At 43.6% G+C, this 13,750-nt stretch overlaps 1 protein-coding gene and 1 long non-coding RNA gene across 3 annotated transcripts in view; one reads left to right on the plus strand and one right to left on the minus strand.

Moving 5' to 3' along the window:
* LOC103346696 (uncharacterized) overlaps positions 1 to 13,750 on the plus strand; it is a 166,359-nt gene that overhangs the window by 82,063 nt on the left and 70,546 nt on the right. Inside the window, exons 8-9 of one of the 2 annotated variants that reach the window (XR_011386434.2) lie at positions 2,346 to 2,424; positions 5,522 to 5,650. The exons of the other annotated variant lie outside the window; for it this stretch is intronic. This is a non-coding gene — a long non-coding RNA (uncharacterized LOC103346696). Of the gene's footprint in view, positions 1 to 2,345; positions 2,425 to 5,521; positions 5,651 to 13,750 lie in introns of those variants that run through there. 2 annotated transcript variants of the gene reach the window in all.
* Positions 1,408 to 12,575, minus strand: LOC138842997 (sulfotransferase 1C4). Its single transcript, XM_008252984.5, has 7 exons — positions 12,206 to 12,575; positions 7,792 to 7,917; positions 6,891 to 6,988; positions 5,232 to 5,358; positions 4,926 to 5,020; positions 2,734 to 2,914; positions 1,408 to 1,860 (listed from the first exon to the last, which is right to left on the minus strand). Exons 1-7 carry the CDS (start codon positions 12,360 to 12,362, stop codon positions 1,745 to 1,747), a joined length of 900 nt encoding a protein of 299 aa, XP_008251206.2. The 5' UTR covers positions 12,363 to 12,575; the 3' UTR covers positions 1,408 to 1,744.

Genomic DNA, 13,750 nt, shown 5'->3' on the forward strand with positions numbered 1-13,750 from the left:
CTCAGGGCTAGAGCCACCACAGCGAGCTTCTACCAAGGCAATGCTTCAGGGACCTGTAAGAGTGGGGCCACTCCCAGACACCAGAGCCATAGAGTTACCACTGTGTGATGCCAGTCTTGGGGAGAGCTGCAGGCATGAGCTGAGCGAGCTGCTGGGTGGACTGAGCCTAACAAAGCTATAGGTGTGCCGGTGCCCGGATTCCGTACATGAATCCAAGGGGGCTGTTCTCCAGCCTTCAGATTTAATGCTGTTTTGCTGTTGAGTTGTGGACTTAGCTGGAACCAGTTATCTCTTTTGCCTTGCCTACTGCTCCTTTTCGGGATAGGAATGCCTTTCCTATGCCTGTCCCACCGCTCTGTTTTGGAAATGTCTTGACGTGCTTGCATCGGCTCGCAGCTGTAGGGCATTTGCTTTAGGATGAGGGTCACCTGTTATCTGATTTAGCTGAGGGCAGTTCCATTTCCAGTGACCCAACTCTTGGCTGGTAGAGCTGCCAGGGCTCTTCACAAGCTGACTTCTGCTGAAGCCCAGGCTTACCACATTGAAAGCCACTGCAGTTGCCTGGCCTGTTGGGTGTCCTTGATGGCAGATCACTGGGCAGAGCAGCCTTTAATAGGCCTGCCGCCTATCTTTACATTGCTTCTGATGCCTGACTTTCTCTTCCTCCTGGTTTTTGTTAAAGCAGACCAGAGGATGCAAGTCAAGGGGGTTCTCAAGTCCATTCTCTAATCTTTGGTGGCCTAAACTTGAAGTCTACAGTCACCGGCAGGTTCTGGTAGTGGTTTTTCTGTGAGGCAGGCAATGCCCATGAGGAAACCCATGTCCTCACTCTAAAGCTTTCTCTCCCTTTGTTTGGTCTGAAAGGGAGGTTTTGCCTGTTTACTGTGCCCATGGAGAAGTAAATTTAGCCATGGAATCATAATTTCAGCTCTCATTCTAGCTATTTTTGCTTTATTACAGAAAATGTTAGCCATCCCTTTTATAAGACATGTATTCTGGAAGAGGTCTTGTTACAGCTTTGCTGGGGGCAGGCAGGGAAGTAGGAGCAGCAAATCCCATTAGGGTGGGGGTGGAGCTGACACCTGTGGTTGGGCCATGGGGTCACCTGGCTTCAGCAATGGTGGCAGGGGGGCTAGAGCCTAGGATGGTGTCTGGGGTGTAGATTGTGCCACAGATAAGACTGCGCCATTTTACTAAGAGCTCTCTTCTACAATGCCCCCCTCCTCTCACTCTGCACCTTGCCCTTTGCCTGTTAACTACTCTCTTTTTTTTTTTTAGTAGTTTGCAGAATCAGTCTGAGAACCTCAACTCAATATCACTCAGTCTGAGTATCAAACTTTAATTATTATTCAAAACAATGGTAAATAAAAAAAAAGAACTTCAAAAAAAAAAAAAAAGAGAGAGAGAGAGATTTAATTATTTATTTGAGAGGCAGAGGCAGAAGCAGAGGCAGAGAGAAAGAGATCTTCCATCCACTGATTCATTCCCCAAATGGCCGCAATAGCTGTAGCTGAGCCTCTCTGAAGTCAGGAACCAGGCGATTTTCTCCAGGTCTCCCAAGCCAGCACAGGGGCCCAAGGACTTGTGGCATCTTCCACTGTTTCCCAGCCCATAGCAGAGAGCTAATTTGGAAGTAGAGCAGCTGGGTCTCGAACCGGCACCCGTATGGGATGCTGTGATTGCAGATGGCAGCGTTACCCGTAACGTTTTACGTCAGCCCGTAAAACAGCTTTTAATTTTTTTCTTACTGGAATTGGAAGTGGAAAGCGAGGCTGGTGTCAGCCATTTTCTTCTTGTAGTCTTCATTGAACCTCTCATTCTGGGCCACAGTGAAGTGGTGCTTCCAGTCTCCCACTGTCCCTGAAACACAGCCACGTGGGTGAGCATTAATAGCTGCTGGAGGCATTTGTGTTTCCCTCCTCTCCTGTTTCTGTGCCATGATTTCTACTCCATCTTCTAGGAGGGGACAGTGTTGGGCAAAACAAGGCTCTTGCTATGCTGTCCCTCTCTTGCTCTTGTCTGAACTGTAGACAGGAAGAGCCTGTTCCCCACCAAGCCCCATTACTGGGGGAAGGACACCACTGTTGCAACAGCAGGCCTGGGAGGTTTCTGTCTCTCTCCTGGCCTCTTGCACATCACGGCACGGTGGGTGCTGGGACCATGGCTTCTATGCCATGAGCTGAGCAGAAGGACCCCTTCCTGGGAGGTCCCAGGTACAAGTCTGAAGTTGTAGAACTTGCTCCCACCCAGACCTCCACTTGCCATCCCACTTATCATCCCAGTGTTGCCTTTGTTACCACTGTCTGTTATCTCATGCATTTCTCATTTATTTTGCTTGTCAATAGAATATGATATCCGCGAGGGAAGGAATTTTTGTGTTTTGTTTGCTGCACCCACCAGTGCCTGGCACATAGTAGCCTCTCAGTAAGTATTTTTGGATACTTGAATCTGATAGCATATAGCCGTGTATAAACTAGATTGTTCACCACATCTGAGTTAGATTTCTGGAGGGAACGTGGGGCTACATGGTAGGATTTAGATACCAAACCTCACTGGCTGATAGGGGATTGTAAACATTGTTTTCATTTCTTCGGTGGTTTCTTAAATGCATCTTTTCCCAGAGTCCTCCATTACAGCCATTCTAATCCCAGGCATAGGAAAGACAGCTCCCCAATGGCTCTGAAGTGCTGCATCATTCTTTTAAGGTTAAGGCCAAAAGAAAACATAAGCAACCTTTTCTCATGAATGGAGAAATGGCGTGGTTCATAAATTTAGTAGGAATTGATGAATAGTTTGCCATTGGATTCTGCTTCATGACATCGAATGAGGTGTGATGGACAATTGTATCTAGAACTTTGTCATCTAGTTTCTTCCCAATAAATTCTGCCAGCTTCTGAATTTCCTGCTTTGGATTCTATGATGAAATTCAAAAGAAAAGACAAGATTGGCTATAAAATAATTAGTTCAAAAGATTATGAAAATGTATTAGGGATAGTAACCAGCAGCAATGTTACAAAGAAGTCTTCATTTGTAAATGCCCAACTGCCCAGAGAGGACTCAGTCTACCATGGTGGCCCATACTGTTTTCTTATAGTAATTGGAATTACTGGGAATTTTCCCCTGTAATATGTAAGCATCAGGTGGGTAGGGCTAGTGACACAAACAGTGGCTTTCGATGTCTATGAATGTATCACTGTGGGAATGCATTAAGGATTATTTCCCAAAGTCCTGCTCACTTAGTTATTGGAGGGAGGGGTCTTGGTGAGCTCAACATCTAATAGGGAGATTGCATAGACTCCCAGAAAGAACAGAGACTTTCCAGAGGTGCAGGGGCAGAACGTTTAAGATCTGACCCAGAGGTGACTGTATCCTATCCCTGTGACTGTTAGAGATCTCCCAGACCACAGCAATGATTTTAGTAAGAGGAAAGGAGAGGTTCATTCTTTGTGTGTGCGTATGCCCCAAAAGGCACTGATGGTTATTAATACCCAGTGCCCAGCATGGTCAGGGTCAGGTATTTGGGCATTCTGAGAGGAGCTCAGTTCATCCTGGAGGGCCCTGGAGCCCTGGGAAACTACTGTGGCTTTGGGAATCCATTGTCTGCAGGGCAGGGTGTGGGGAATGGAGGGGCTTACGCTGACCACTGTGTCCAGAGTGTGTCTCTGCTTCAAAGCCTTGAATGTTCAAAGTGCTTAATTAAATTGTCTTCATACAGACTTGGGATCAGAAAGAACGCTGAGAAGTGAACTCTGACCTACTGCCAGGGAACATCCCAGAACATGATCACAGAAATATTTAAAATGCTTTGAGAGACTATGAGGTTTCAATAAAATTTCTTCCTGGAACTCCTAACACAGGAGGATCTCCATGTTACCCACTCCCAGGACATACTCTACATCTCTGGTACTTCTATTACATATGCAATAGGCAAACAGGGTCTGTGTGAAGTTTCCTATTCTAAATTTAATAGGACTCTTTCTTCTATAACCCCCTTAGCCTGTCATATCTACTCAAAAAGAGCAAACTCTATGAATACACCTCTCACAACTATAATATTCTTTTATTGAGTGTCTATATGGGGGGACTTTAGATTAGACAACTCTCTGAACTGAAATAGTGCATATATCTGAAATGAATTCCTTCAGGACACAGGCAATGAGGGTCTGGTTTGCATGCTTTCCAGTCATTTACATTTGGTGCCCTTTGCAAGCATTTCCACACTTTTGTACCAGGAGTGGGTGATACAGCCAGTTTGTGAAGCACCTATTCAGTATCACAGTTTTTGATAATACATTTAAGAACAGAGGTGGTATTCTTTGTAGATCTCCATATTTAGTGGAGTCACAGAAGGTATCTGAGTAGACTATCCTTACAACAATCACAACCTCATTTAGTGCCCATACAGATCCTGGATTGCTGAGTATTATTATCTCTTTTTTTGCATATAAGAAATCTAAGTACCCAAGATGTTAAGTGTCTTTCCGAAGTATAGTTGATACTAGGTTGTACAGCCAGACGTGAATTCAAGAATTTTAATTGTTAGTATTTTCCATTCCATTGTCATTTCCTAAAGTGTTTGTTGAAACTATGTGGCTGTTTCTCAATGGTAATACAAAATGTGCTAGCATGACTTTTCCACCTAAACTGAGTTCTGAGAGACACAAGGAGGGAAGAGCGTCTTCTGTATTTGGCAACCATAGCCTGTAAGGTGCACCACCCCCCAGGGCACCAGGAAGCTAAGGGTGAGAGTTTGTAATGCATGAATTCATGATCTCCCCTGTGTACTTGGACACATGGGCAGCTGTGGCCAGTGAAACGCAGGAATGTTCTCTTCTCTGCTTCAACCTGAGTCCCCGATAGGGCCACTACTCATGACTTGTATGTTTTACCATCCACGGGAACACAGTGGGTGGCCCTGCCCTCACCTTCTTCATTTCTTCGTAGAAGAGGTAGAGAATGTTGTGTTGGTCTTTGGCTTTCCACCATCCTTTCACATGGTCATGCCAGGAGCCCCAGCACACTGGAAAGTGGGATGGAAAGCAAGGCAGTGAGTTACACAGGTTCAACCAACAGGTGTTGCATTGGAAGGAGAATCTCTGAAGGGGATCAGAGTGTTGTCTCAAAGGAGGCAGAGCCCCTGTGGACGTAGGGATGATGCACTCCTTTTAGGGCGCTTTAGGATTTTGAGGAAGGAAGGAAGGAAGGAAGGAAGCAAAGCTGAGTTCTCTTACCTTTCCCAGCCAGGAAATTCTCAAAGTATTCTTCCCATGTTCCTGGATCAGGAAGTCCTTTAGTCATTCTATGGAAATGATAATAGGATACCACAATGTCCTTGGCATTCCTTGCCACATAGATGATCTGCAAATATGGAAGGGAGAGAAGAAACAAAAGAGGATGAAATCCATGTCCGTACTCTCATTGCCAACAGTCACACAGGGGTGGATACAGTTCTGGCAGACATTTGTTCTGGTGCTTCTTACAGCCATCCTGCCTTTTTTTGTTCTTTTTCTTATTACATTAGTTGGCCACCATGGGCGGATCTGAAGCCAGGAGCCAGGAGCTTCTTCCAGGTCTCCCACGTGAGTACAGGGGTTCAAGGACCAGGCCATCCTCTGCTGTCCTCCCAGGCCACAGCAGAAGCCTGGATCAGAAGTGGAACAGCCGTGACGGGAACCACTGTGCACATGGATGCTGGCATCCCAGTCGGCGGCCCCACCCACTTACCACAGAGTTGGCCCCAACCATCCTGGCTTTTGTGAGAGAGGAAAAGCATTCCTATCAATTTGCATATGGATTACTGTGAAGAGGTAGAGCTTTTTTTTTTTTTTTTTAAATTTTACTTAAGTTATACAAGTTCCATTTCATGTATTTCATATATAGAGATGTAGGAACATAGTGACACTTTTCCTCACCCTCTTTCCAGCTCATGCTCCATCCCTTCTTCCTCCTCTGTCTCACATTCCTACTCTTAATTTCTACAAAGTTATATCTTTAGTTTATTTAACAACTGTATAGTTAACCCTACGCTTAGTAAAAGAGTTTGACAAATGGCATAATAAGAAAAAAAAACAGTGTTTCTCAATGAAGAGACATGAGTTGTAAATGATCATTAACTCTCAAAATGTCTATTTCACTGAAAAATATTAAATTTCAGTACCCCATTAGTTACCTTGGATCTGGGAAATCATATGACATCTGTCTTTTTGGGACTGGCTTATTTCACTAAGTAAACTGGTTTTCAATTGTATCCATTTTGTTGCAAAAGACAGGATTTCTTTTTTTTTTTTTTATAGCTGAGTAGTACTCCATAGTGTATATATAGCATAATTTCTTTATCTAGTCAACAGTTGATGGACAGCTGGGTTGATTCCATATCCTACCTATTGTGAATTGTGCTCCAGTGAACATGGGGGTATAGATAACTCTTTCATATCCTGATTTCTTTTGGTTTGAGTAAATTCCCAGGAGTAGGATGGCTGGATCATATGGTAGGTCTATATTTAGCTTTCTGAGTTATCTCCATTTTGTGTTCCACAATGGCTGCCCCAATTTACATTCCCACCAGCAGTGGATTAGGGTACCTTTTTCCCCACATCCTTGCCAGCATCTGTTGTTTGTTGATTTCTGTATGAAAGGCATTCTACCTGGAGTGAGGTGAAGCCTCACTGTGGTTTTGATTTGCATTTCCCTGATGGCTAGTGATCCTGAGCATTTTCTCAAGGTCTGTTGGCCATTTGGATTTCCTGTCTTGAAAAACACCTGTTCAAGTCCTTTGCCCATTAAGGAGGTGGATTTTTTTTTTTTGAACAGGCAAAATGTTTTAAGAGGAAGGATGTGGAGGACTAAGATTGTTCTAAAGAGTACAGCCGTGAGTCCCTTTTGCTCATTACCTTACAGTTGTTCTCTAGGAAGGATGGTGGCAGCAACTCGATGGGAAGATGTGTTTTCAGGTTCCGTGGTGAGGGCATTGCATTAGCTTGTTCCAAACCTGAAAAAGTAGTTTATAATAATTTCCTACTATTTTTCTATTTGCTTCAAACAGGGAGCAAAACTACCTGGGGAGCAATGCCAGGCAGCCACAGAGTCCTGGAACTATTGTCTTTGATCTGAGGGAAGACATGTAGCATATCAGTAGACTTCTTGCCTAGAACAATTCCTAGCAAATACAACCAACCCGATAAATAAGAAACTAAAATTTCAGACCCTCTCACTGTTATTATCTAATAAGTGTTCATCTTTGTGAACTGTGACTAATTTATAACTACAAAATCAATATTTAAGTTACTTCTGCATAAAGAGGAAATCATTTAGGAAATTCTGTAGTATAGCAATGGCCAGACTCAAGGCTGGGGCCTGGCATTGGTGGCACACTGGGTCAAGCCGTGGTGTGCCATGTCAGCATCCCATTTCAGCACTGGTTCTAGTCTAGTTGCACTGCTTCTGATTGAACTCACTGATTATGTGTCTGGGAAAGCAGGGGAAGATGGCCTGAGTGCTTGGGCTCCTGCCACCCATGTGGGAGATTCTTAGATGAAGTTCCAGGCTCCTGGCTTTGGCCTGGCCGAATCCTGGTTATTGGATCATTTAAGGAGTGAACAGCAGATGGACGATCTTCCTGTCTCTGTTTCTCTGTCTCCCTGTAACTGTTCTTCAATTAAATACTCATTAAAAAAAAGACAAAGCAACAAAATCCATCAATGAGTGCCTATAATTTTGCGAGGTGCAATTTAATCATAAAACCCCTAAGGGTATGTCCAGAAACATAGTCAAGTGTGGCTATTGGATACTCACCAGATCCTACGGAAGGCATTATCCACTCGATGACAGGAAACCGTATATGAGTGGGTGCTCGTTTACTCATCTCAACGTCACCTTCATTTTGTATTAGGTCCACTATCTCCTGAGTCCATGTTGTTCCTAATTCCACATAGAAGATGCAGATGCAGAGACAGTTAGAGTACTATATTCTTTAAATTGTGATAAAATACTTTGCTAGAACATCTACATGAATTTGAAAGCCATGTTTATAGAAATGGACTTCAGAAAACATCCTTTCTTATTTATACCATGAGTTACCATGACATGAATTTTTATACAAATACTCCATTCATGAGTGGGCATTAGATTGATGATATGCAATTATTTTTTTCTATCACGACCTTTAATTTGGGTTGTTGGCCTGTTGATCTAGCTGTGTGGTAAACAATTATGATCTCCTGTGGAGTAAAGACTGTGGTTTCAAATTCTTTTCCCTAAGCACAGTGTATGAAGTTTTCGCTTCAGAGTCAGCAGATGTTGGCTGAGTGAATGAATGATTAGTGCCTGGGCTTACTATATGCCACTAACCTTTAGTATCCATTTTCACTCTTTTCTCTGTTTTCTCCTTATCTCAGCAGTAGAAAGGCAAAAATGTGCATTCCCTAGACTCCCTCCTTTGCCACAAAGATTCTGAATGCTATTTCTTTTTTTTTGAATTCTACCTTTTTATATAATAATTTCTGCATTTTACAAAAATTTTATTTAAGTTATACAAGTTTCATATATACAGATTTAGGAACATAGTGACATAGTGACACTCGCCCCTACCTTACCTTCTGCCTACTCTCCAACCCTTCCTCCCCCACCTCGCATTCCCACTTTTAATTTTATCATGATCTATTTTCAGTGTACTTAACAATCATACAGTTAACCTTCTCTAAGTAAAAGAGTTCAACAAACAGTATGAAGAGAGAAAACAAACAAACAAAGAAACAAAGAGTCCTGCTAATGAGAGGAATTAGGCTGAGATCTGGAAGGCAGAAGCAAAATAGAGCTCATCCTGCCCAGTGTAGTGGCTGCTGGTGGCACCAACAACACTTTGGTAGAGGTCATTCCACATTCCACATCCCTTCTCTAACCGCAGGAAGCTGCACCACCACTGCCATGGTGGTCAGAGGAAGAAGGCCCCCCCACTCCGCAGCTTAGGCTGTAACCAGATGTGCTCACAGGTGAGGATGTTGGGTTGTTCTAGGATGGATTTCTTTTTTTTAAATACTCTCTTATTCCTATTAAATTAGCTCTTTTCAGATTAGTACTAGCAAGTTCTAATTTTTAGTACGGGTTGTGTATCTCTTCTCTGAAATACTTGGGACCAGACGTATTTTGGAGTCCAAGTTTTTCTGGATTTTGTAGTAGTCGCACAAGCATAATGAGATAACACAGGGATGGGAACCAAGGCTAAATATGACCTTCATTTAGGTTTTATAAACTTTAACTACACAGCCTGAAGGGAGCAGTGCACAGGATGTGTAACAATGCTGTCACGATGTCCTACGTGCGACACTGTGTTGGCACTGACAAGGCTTCAGATTGTGCAGTGTTTAGGACTTCAGATTAGGGATGCTCAGACTACACTGTGCTAAGTCAAGATGGAAACACGTACTTTCCATTTATTTTTAAATTTCCTATGAACTATTTGCTAGTAAAAAACTGTTTGGTAATAAGTGTTTTTATGCTTAAAATCTAAAAGTAACCTTAGCCCTCAGCTGAACTTTGTGCTCCCAGACTTATATATCAGGACCAAAACTTGCTTAGCCACCTACTCAGAGAACTCTGGAGTCATTGCACCTAGTTGGGGTGATTACTCTGAATCTGGCCCTAGGCTGTGATGAGGGATGTTCATGTGTCAGTGGGGCTTCAGGGTGCATCAGTGACTTCTCAAGTCACTCTCCAGGGCTTAGTGATTTTATGACTGTTTTCCTTGCTTCTGCCCATAGTATTTCTTTCTTTCTTTCTTTTTAAGGACAGGGTGGATTGTTTTTGTCATTTATACTTAACTCTTCCCTCTAATAAAAAAATCTTCATTCATATATAAGATTTTAATGATGATTAAATATTACATTGGCTGAAAAAATTTTTATTCTTGATGCTTTTTGAATTGTTTAAACCCCATTTATTCCACGAAAAGTAAATGAATCAAATCTTAAGGCTTGCACTTGGCAGGTAGAATGAAAGATTACACAAAGTACTGAGAGTGGGTATTTGGCCCAGTGGTCAGGCTGCTCCATGTCCCTCATTGGTGTGAGCACCTGATTCACTTGCTGGCCCTGGCCCCGACTCCTGCCCGTGCATCCCCTGGGAGGCAGTGGCGGTGCTGGCTGGCGTGATTGAGTTCTTGCCTCCCGCATGGGAGAGGTGAATTGAGGTCCTGGCCCTGGCTCCAGCCCCTGCCCACGGCTACTGCAGACATTCGGGGGATGAAGCAGTGGTGATTCGAGCTCTCTAGGCAGCTCTGTTTTTCTCTCTGCCTCTCAAATGAGGAAGTAAATTGAAACCACAACACTGAACTGAAATGATATTCAAGCAGAGTTGTGGATGAATTTAAGCCGTGTTCTTTGCTCGTTGCAAAACTCGCAAAACTAGTGGCAAATTCCTAGATTATTCTTAGGTGTTTAAATTTTAACTGAAAAGTGATCCCTGGTAGGAATTTGGAAAACATTATGCTGAGTGAAATAAGCCAGTCCCAAAGGGACAAATATCATATGTTCTCCCTGATCGGTGACAACTAACTGAGCACCAAAAAGGAAACCTGTTAAAGTGAAATAAATGAACACTACGAGAAATGGTGACTTGATCAGCCCTTGCCCTGACTGTTGATGAACAACTTAATACGTTATCCCTCTTAGTATTTTTTATGTTTGTTCTACTTAATACTTTTGGTTGAATACTGTAATCAATACACAGTTATTCTTAAGTGTTGAAACTTAACTGAAAAGTGATTGCTGGTAAATATAAGAGTGGGAATAAGAGAAGGAAGAGATGTTCAATTTCGGACATGCTCAAGCTGACTTGCCCCAAACGGTAGAGTTAGAAACATACCAGGGGATTCCAATTCAATCCCATCAAGGTGGCATGTACCAAAACCATCTCACTAGTCCAAGTGATCAATTTCTGTTCACAATTGATCATAATGATAGGACTAAGAGCCAAAGGGATCACATAAACAAGACTAGTGTCTGCAAATATTAACTGATAGAATAAAAAAGGGAGAGAATGATCCAACATGGGAAACGAGATACACAGCAGACTCATAGAATGGCAGATGTCCTAAACAGCACTCTGGCCTCAGAATCAGCCCTTAAGGCATGTGGATCCGGCTGAAAAGCCCATGAGAGTATTTCAGGCATGGAAAGCCAAGACACTCTGGCAAAAAAAAAAAAAAAAAAAAAAAAAAAAAGAAAAACAAAAAGAAAAACAAAAAACAAACAAACCTAAATGAAAGATCTCTGCGAGTGAGATCCCAGTGGAAAGAACAGGTCATCAAAGAAGGAGGTACCTTTCTCTGAAGGGAGGAGAGAACTTCCATTCTGACTACGACCTTGTCTAAATATGATCAGAGTCGGTGAACTCAAAAGGCTTCCATAGCCTTGGCAACTCATGACAAGAGCCTAGGGTGATTACTGATGCCATAAACAAGAGTGTCAGTTTGTTAAGTCAACAACAGGAGTCACTGTGCACTTGCTCCTCATGTAGGATCTCTGTGCTTAATGTGCTGTACATTGTGATTTAATGCTATAACTAGTACTGAAAACAGTATTTTTCACTTTGTGTTTCTATGTGGGTGCAAACTGTTGAAATCTTTACTTAATATATGCTAAACTGATCTTCTGTATATAAAGAGAATTGAAAATGAATCTTGATGTCAGTGGAAGGGGAGAGGGAGCAGGAAAGGGGAGGGTTGCGGGTGGGAGAGAAGGTATGGGGGGAAGCCATTGTACTCCATAAGCTGTACTTTGGAAATTTATATTCATTAAATAAAATTTAAAAAAAATCTAGTGACAAAAACTAGTGGCAAAAAAACTAGTAAAACTAGTTGCAAAAACTTTGCTAATTTTCAGATTGACATTTAGAAAAATTTGATCCTGAATAGAATCCTGACGAGTAAGACTGTTACATCAGGACCAACATGAACCACTGGACAAGGTCTCTGTTGGCCTGCACATTCTTCTGTTAGGATATTGAGAGAGATGTAACCTCCTATGGAGGTTTGAACACAATCTCAGAAAAGATTGAGGTTGGCTTTCTCTCTGTCCCTAGCTCTGTGTGTGTGTGTGTGTGTGTGTGTGTGTGCAAAAGGGCTCCTTGACAGAAAACCTTCTTCCCTCACTGAATCCTTCACTTACTTTCCTAACTCTTCTTCCCCGTCCCTGCCAGCTCCTCCACCTACCTGCTTTAGGATAGGTAGAAATCAGCAGGTCATCAGGCTTGGCTTGGAAGTTCCAGATCAGATCCCAGGCGTCACAGGTGGCTGTGGGTAGAAGAATTCCTCTCATGTAGTCAACAGTTATGCGTGGTGTTTCATCAAATTTTGAATTCTCTGCCATGGGTACTAGAAGTTGGGATCTTGTCCTGGTAAAATGTTACAGCACAGGGCTGTATTTTTGATGTCGTGCAGATAATGCAACACTCAGAATACCAGTCCAACCGGGAACAGCCTGGTGCCGGCCAGTAGAAAGCAAGCAAGCCACTGAATGCCAGAGGGCTGCTTCCTAATCTAGTCCTTAGGACTTTTCCTGCTGAGCGCCTGCCCCTCCCACAGGCTGTGACGTCACCAGGGAGGTGTTCCCAGATCCTGAGTGAGGATAGGGTCCTGTCCCAGTGGTGCTCTCCCTGGCCTGTTACTGGTGTTTACGTTGTCTGTATCCCATGTCTGTAAAAACAGTTCCCAAGTCTGTCATTCATGGTTTTCTTTGGGAATTCTGAGCAATTGAATTGCAGGGCACTTGCCTGTGGGATGACAGATGACTCAGTGACCTCTCTGAAGGCTGCGGGGCCTTTGCCTCGGGCTGTGCAGGGTCTGGACCTTGATCTGCACTTTCCAGACCAACAGCTGACAGGGTCAATTTTGTTACAGAGCAAACTACATCGTGGGCCACTGGAGAAGTTCCCTTCCTTCTGTAGGTTATTGCTGAATGTCGGTAGGGATCTCATCCCAGCCAGGAAAGCACACACATCTCGGGTACAGCAGAAATGGATGCAGAAAACTCCAGCCTGAACAGAAGACAAGTGGTGGCGTTAGAAATGCACACCGTGGTACAGTAGGTAAAGCCGCTGCCTGCAGTGCTGGCATCCCATATGGGCACCGGTTCGAGACCTGGCTGCTCTACTTCTGATCCAGCTCTCTGCTCTGGTCTGGGAAAGCAGTAGAAGATGGCCCACGTCCTTGGGTCCCTAAACCCATGTGGAAGACCTGGAGGAAGCTCCTGGCTTGTGGCTTCAGATTGGTGCAGCTCTGGCTGTTGCAGCCAGTTGGGGAGTGAACCAGCAGATGGAAGACCTCTCTCTCTCTCCCCCCACCACCTCTTCTTCTCTCTCTGTGTAATTCTTTCAAATACATAAATAAATCTTAAAAAAACAAATGCATACTGCCCCCCTGCAGAATCCTCTCCCACTGAACCTCAATGGAACAGCTGCCTTCACCAGCATCTCCTATCTCCTTACTTGGGGCGGCGTTCTTGCATCCAAAGCAGCTGCTGAACTTGAGCCAAGTATCAGGTTTTGCTTGTGACCTTGTTAACCTGTTCTTTCTCTTTCATCACACAAAGGCATGTGAAACAGGGCCAGGCTGCCATCTTATGGTCTCACTGTGCACCAGCTGTATGCCCAGGTGTGGCGTCCTATCATCTATGGAGACAATGAAACAGACAATTGGGGAAGTGAGTCCTTTGGGCCCTGATTGTGTGGGGACTGGGTGAGCCCAGGCTGCGCTGGC

The sequence above is a fragment of the Oryctolagus cuniculus genome, chromosome 2 (assembly GCF_051225735.1).
Source record: "Oryctolagus cuniculus isolate XC-2025 breed Fujian yellow rabbit chromosome 2, ASM5122573v1, whole genome shotgun sequence".
NCBI classification, from domain to species: domain Eukaryota; kingdom Metazoa; phylum Chordata; class Mammalia; order Lagomorpha; family Leporidae; genus Oryctolagus; species Oryctolagus cuniculus.

Coding starts and splice junctions, on each gene's coding strand:
- LOC138842997 (XM_008252984.5), bottom strand. CDS start 12,362: ATGGCAGAGAATTCAAAATTTGATGAAACACCACGCATAACTGTTGAC. Junction 5,359..6,890: donor TCCTAGAGAACAACTGTAAG/GTAATGAGCAAA, acceptor CCATATTTGCAG/ATCATCTATGTGGCAAGGAA. Junction 1,861..2,733: donor TTCTCCATTCATGAGAAAAG/GTTGCTTATGTT, acceptor GCTGTGTTTCAG/GGACAGTGGGAGACTGGAAG.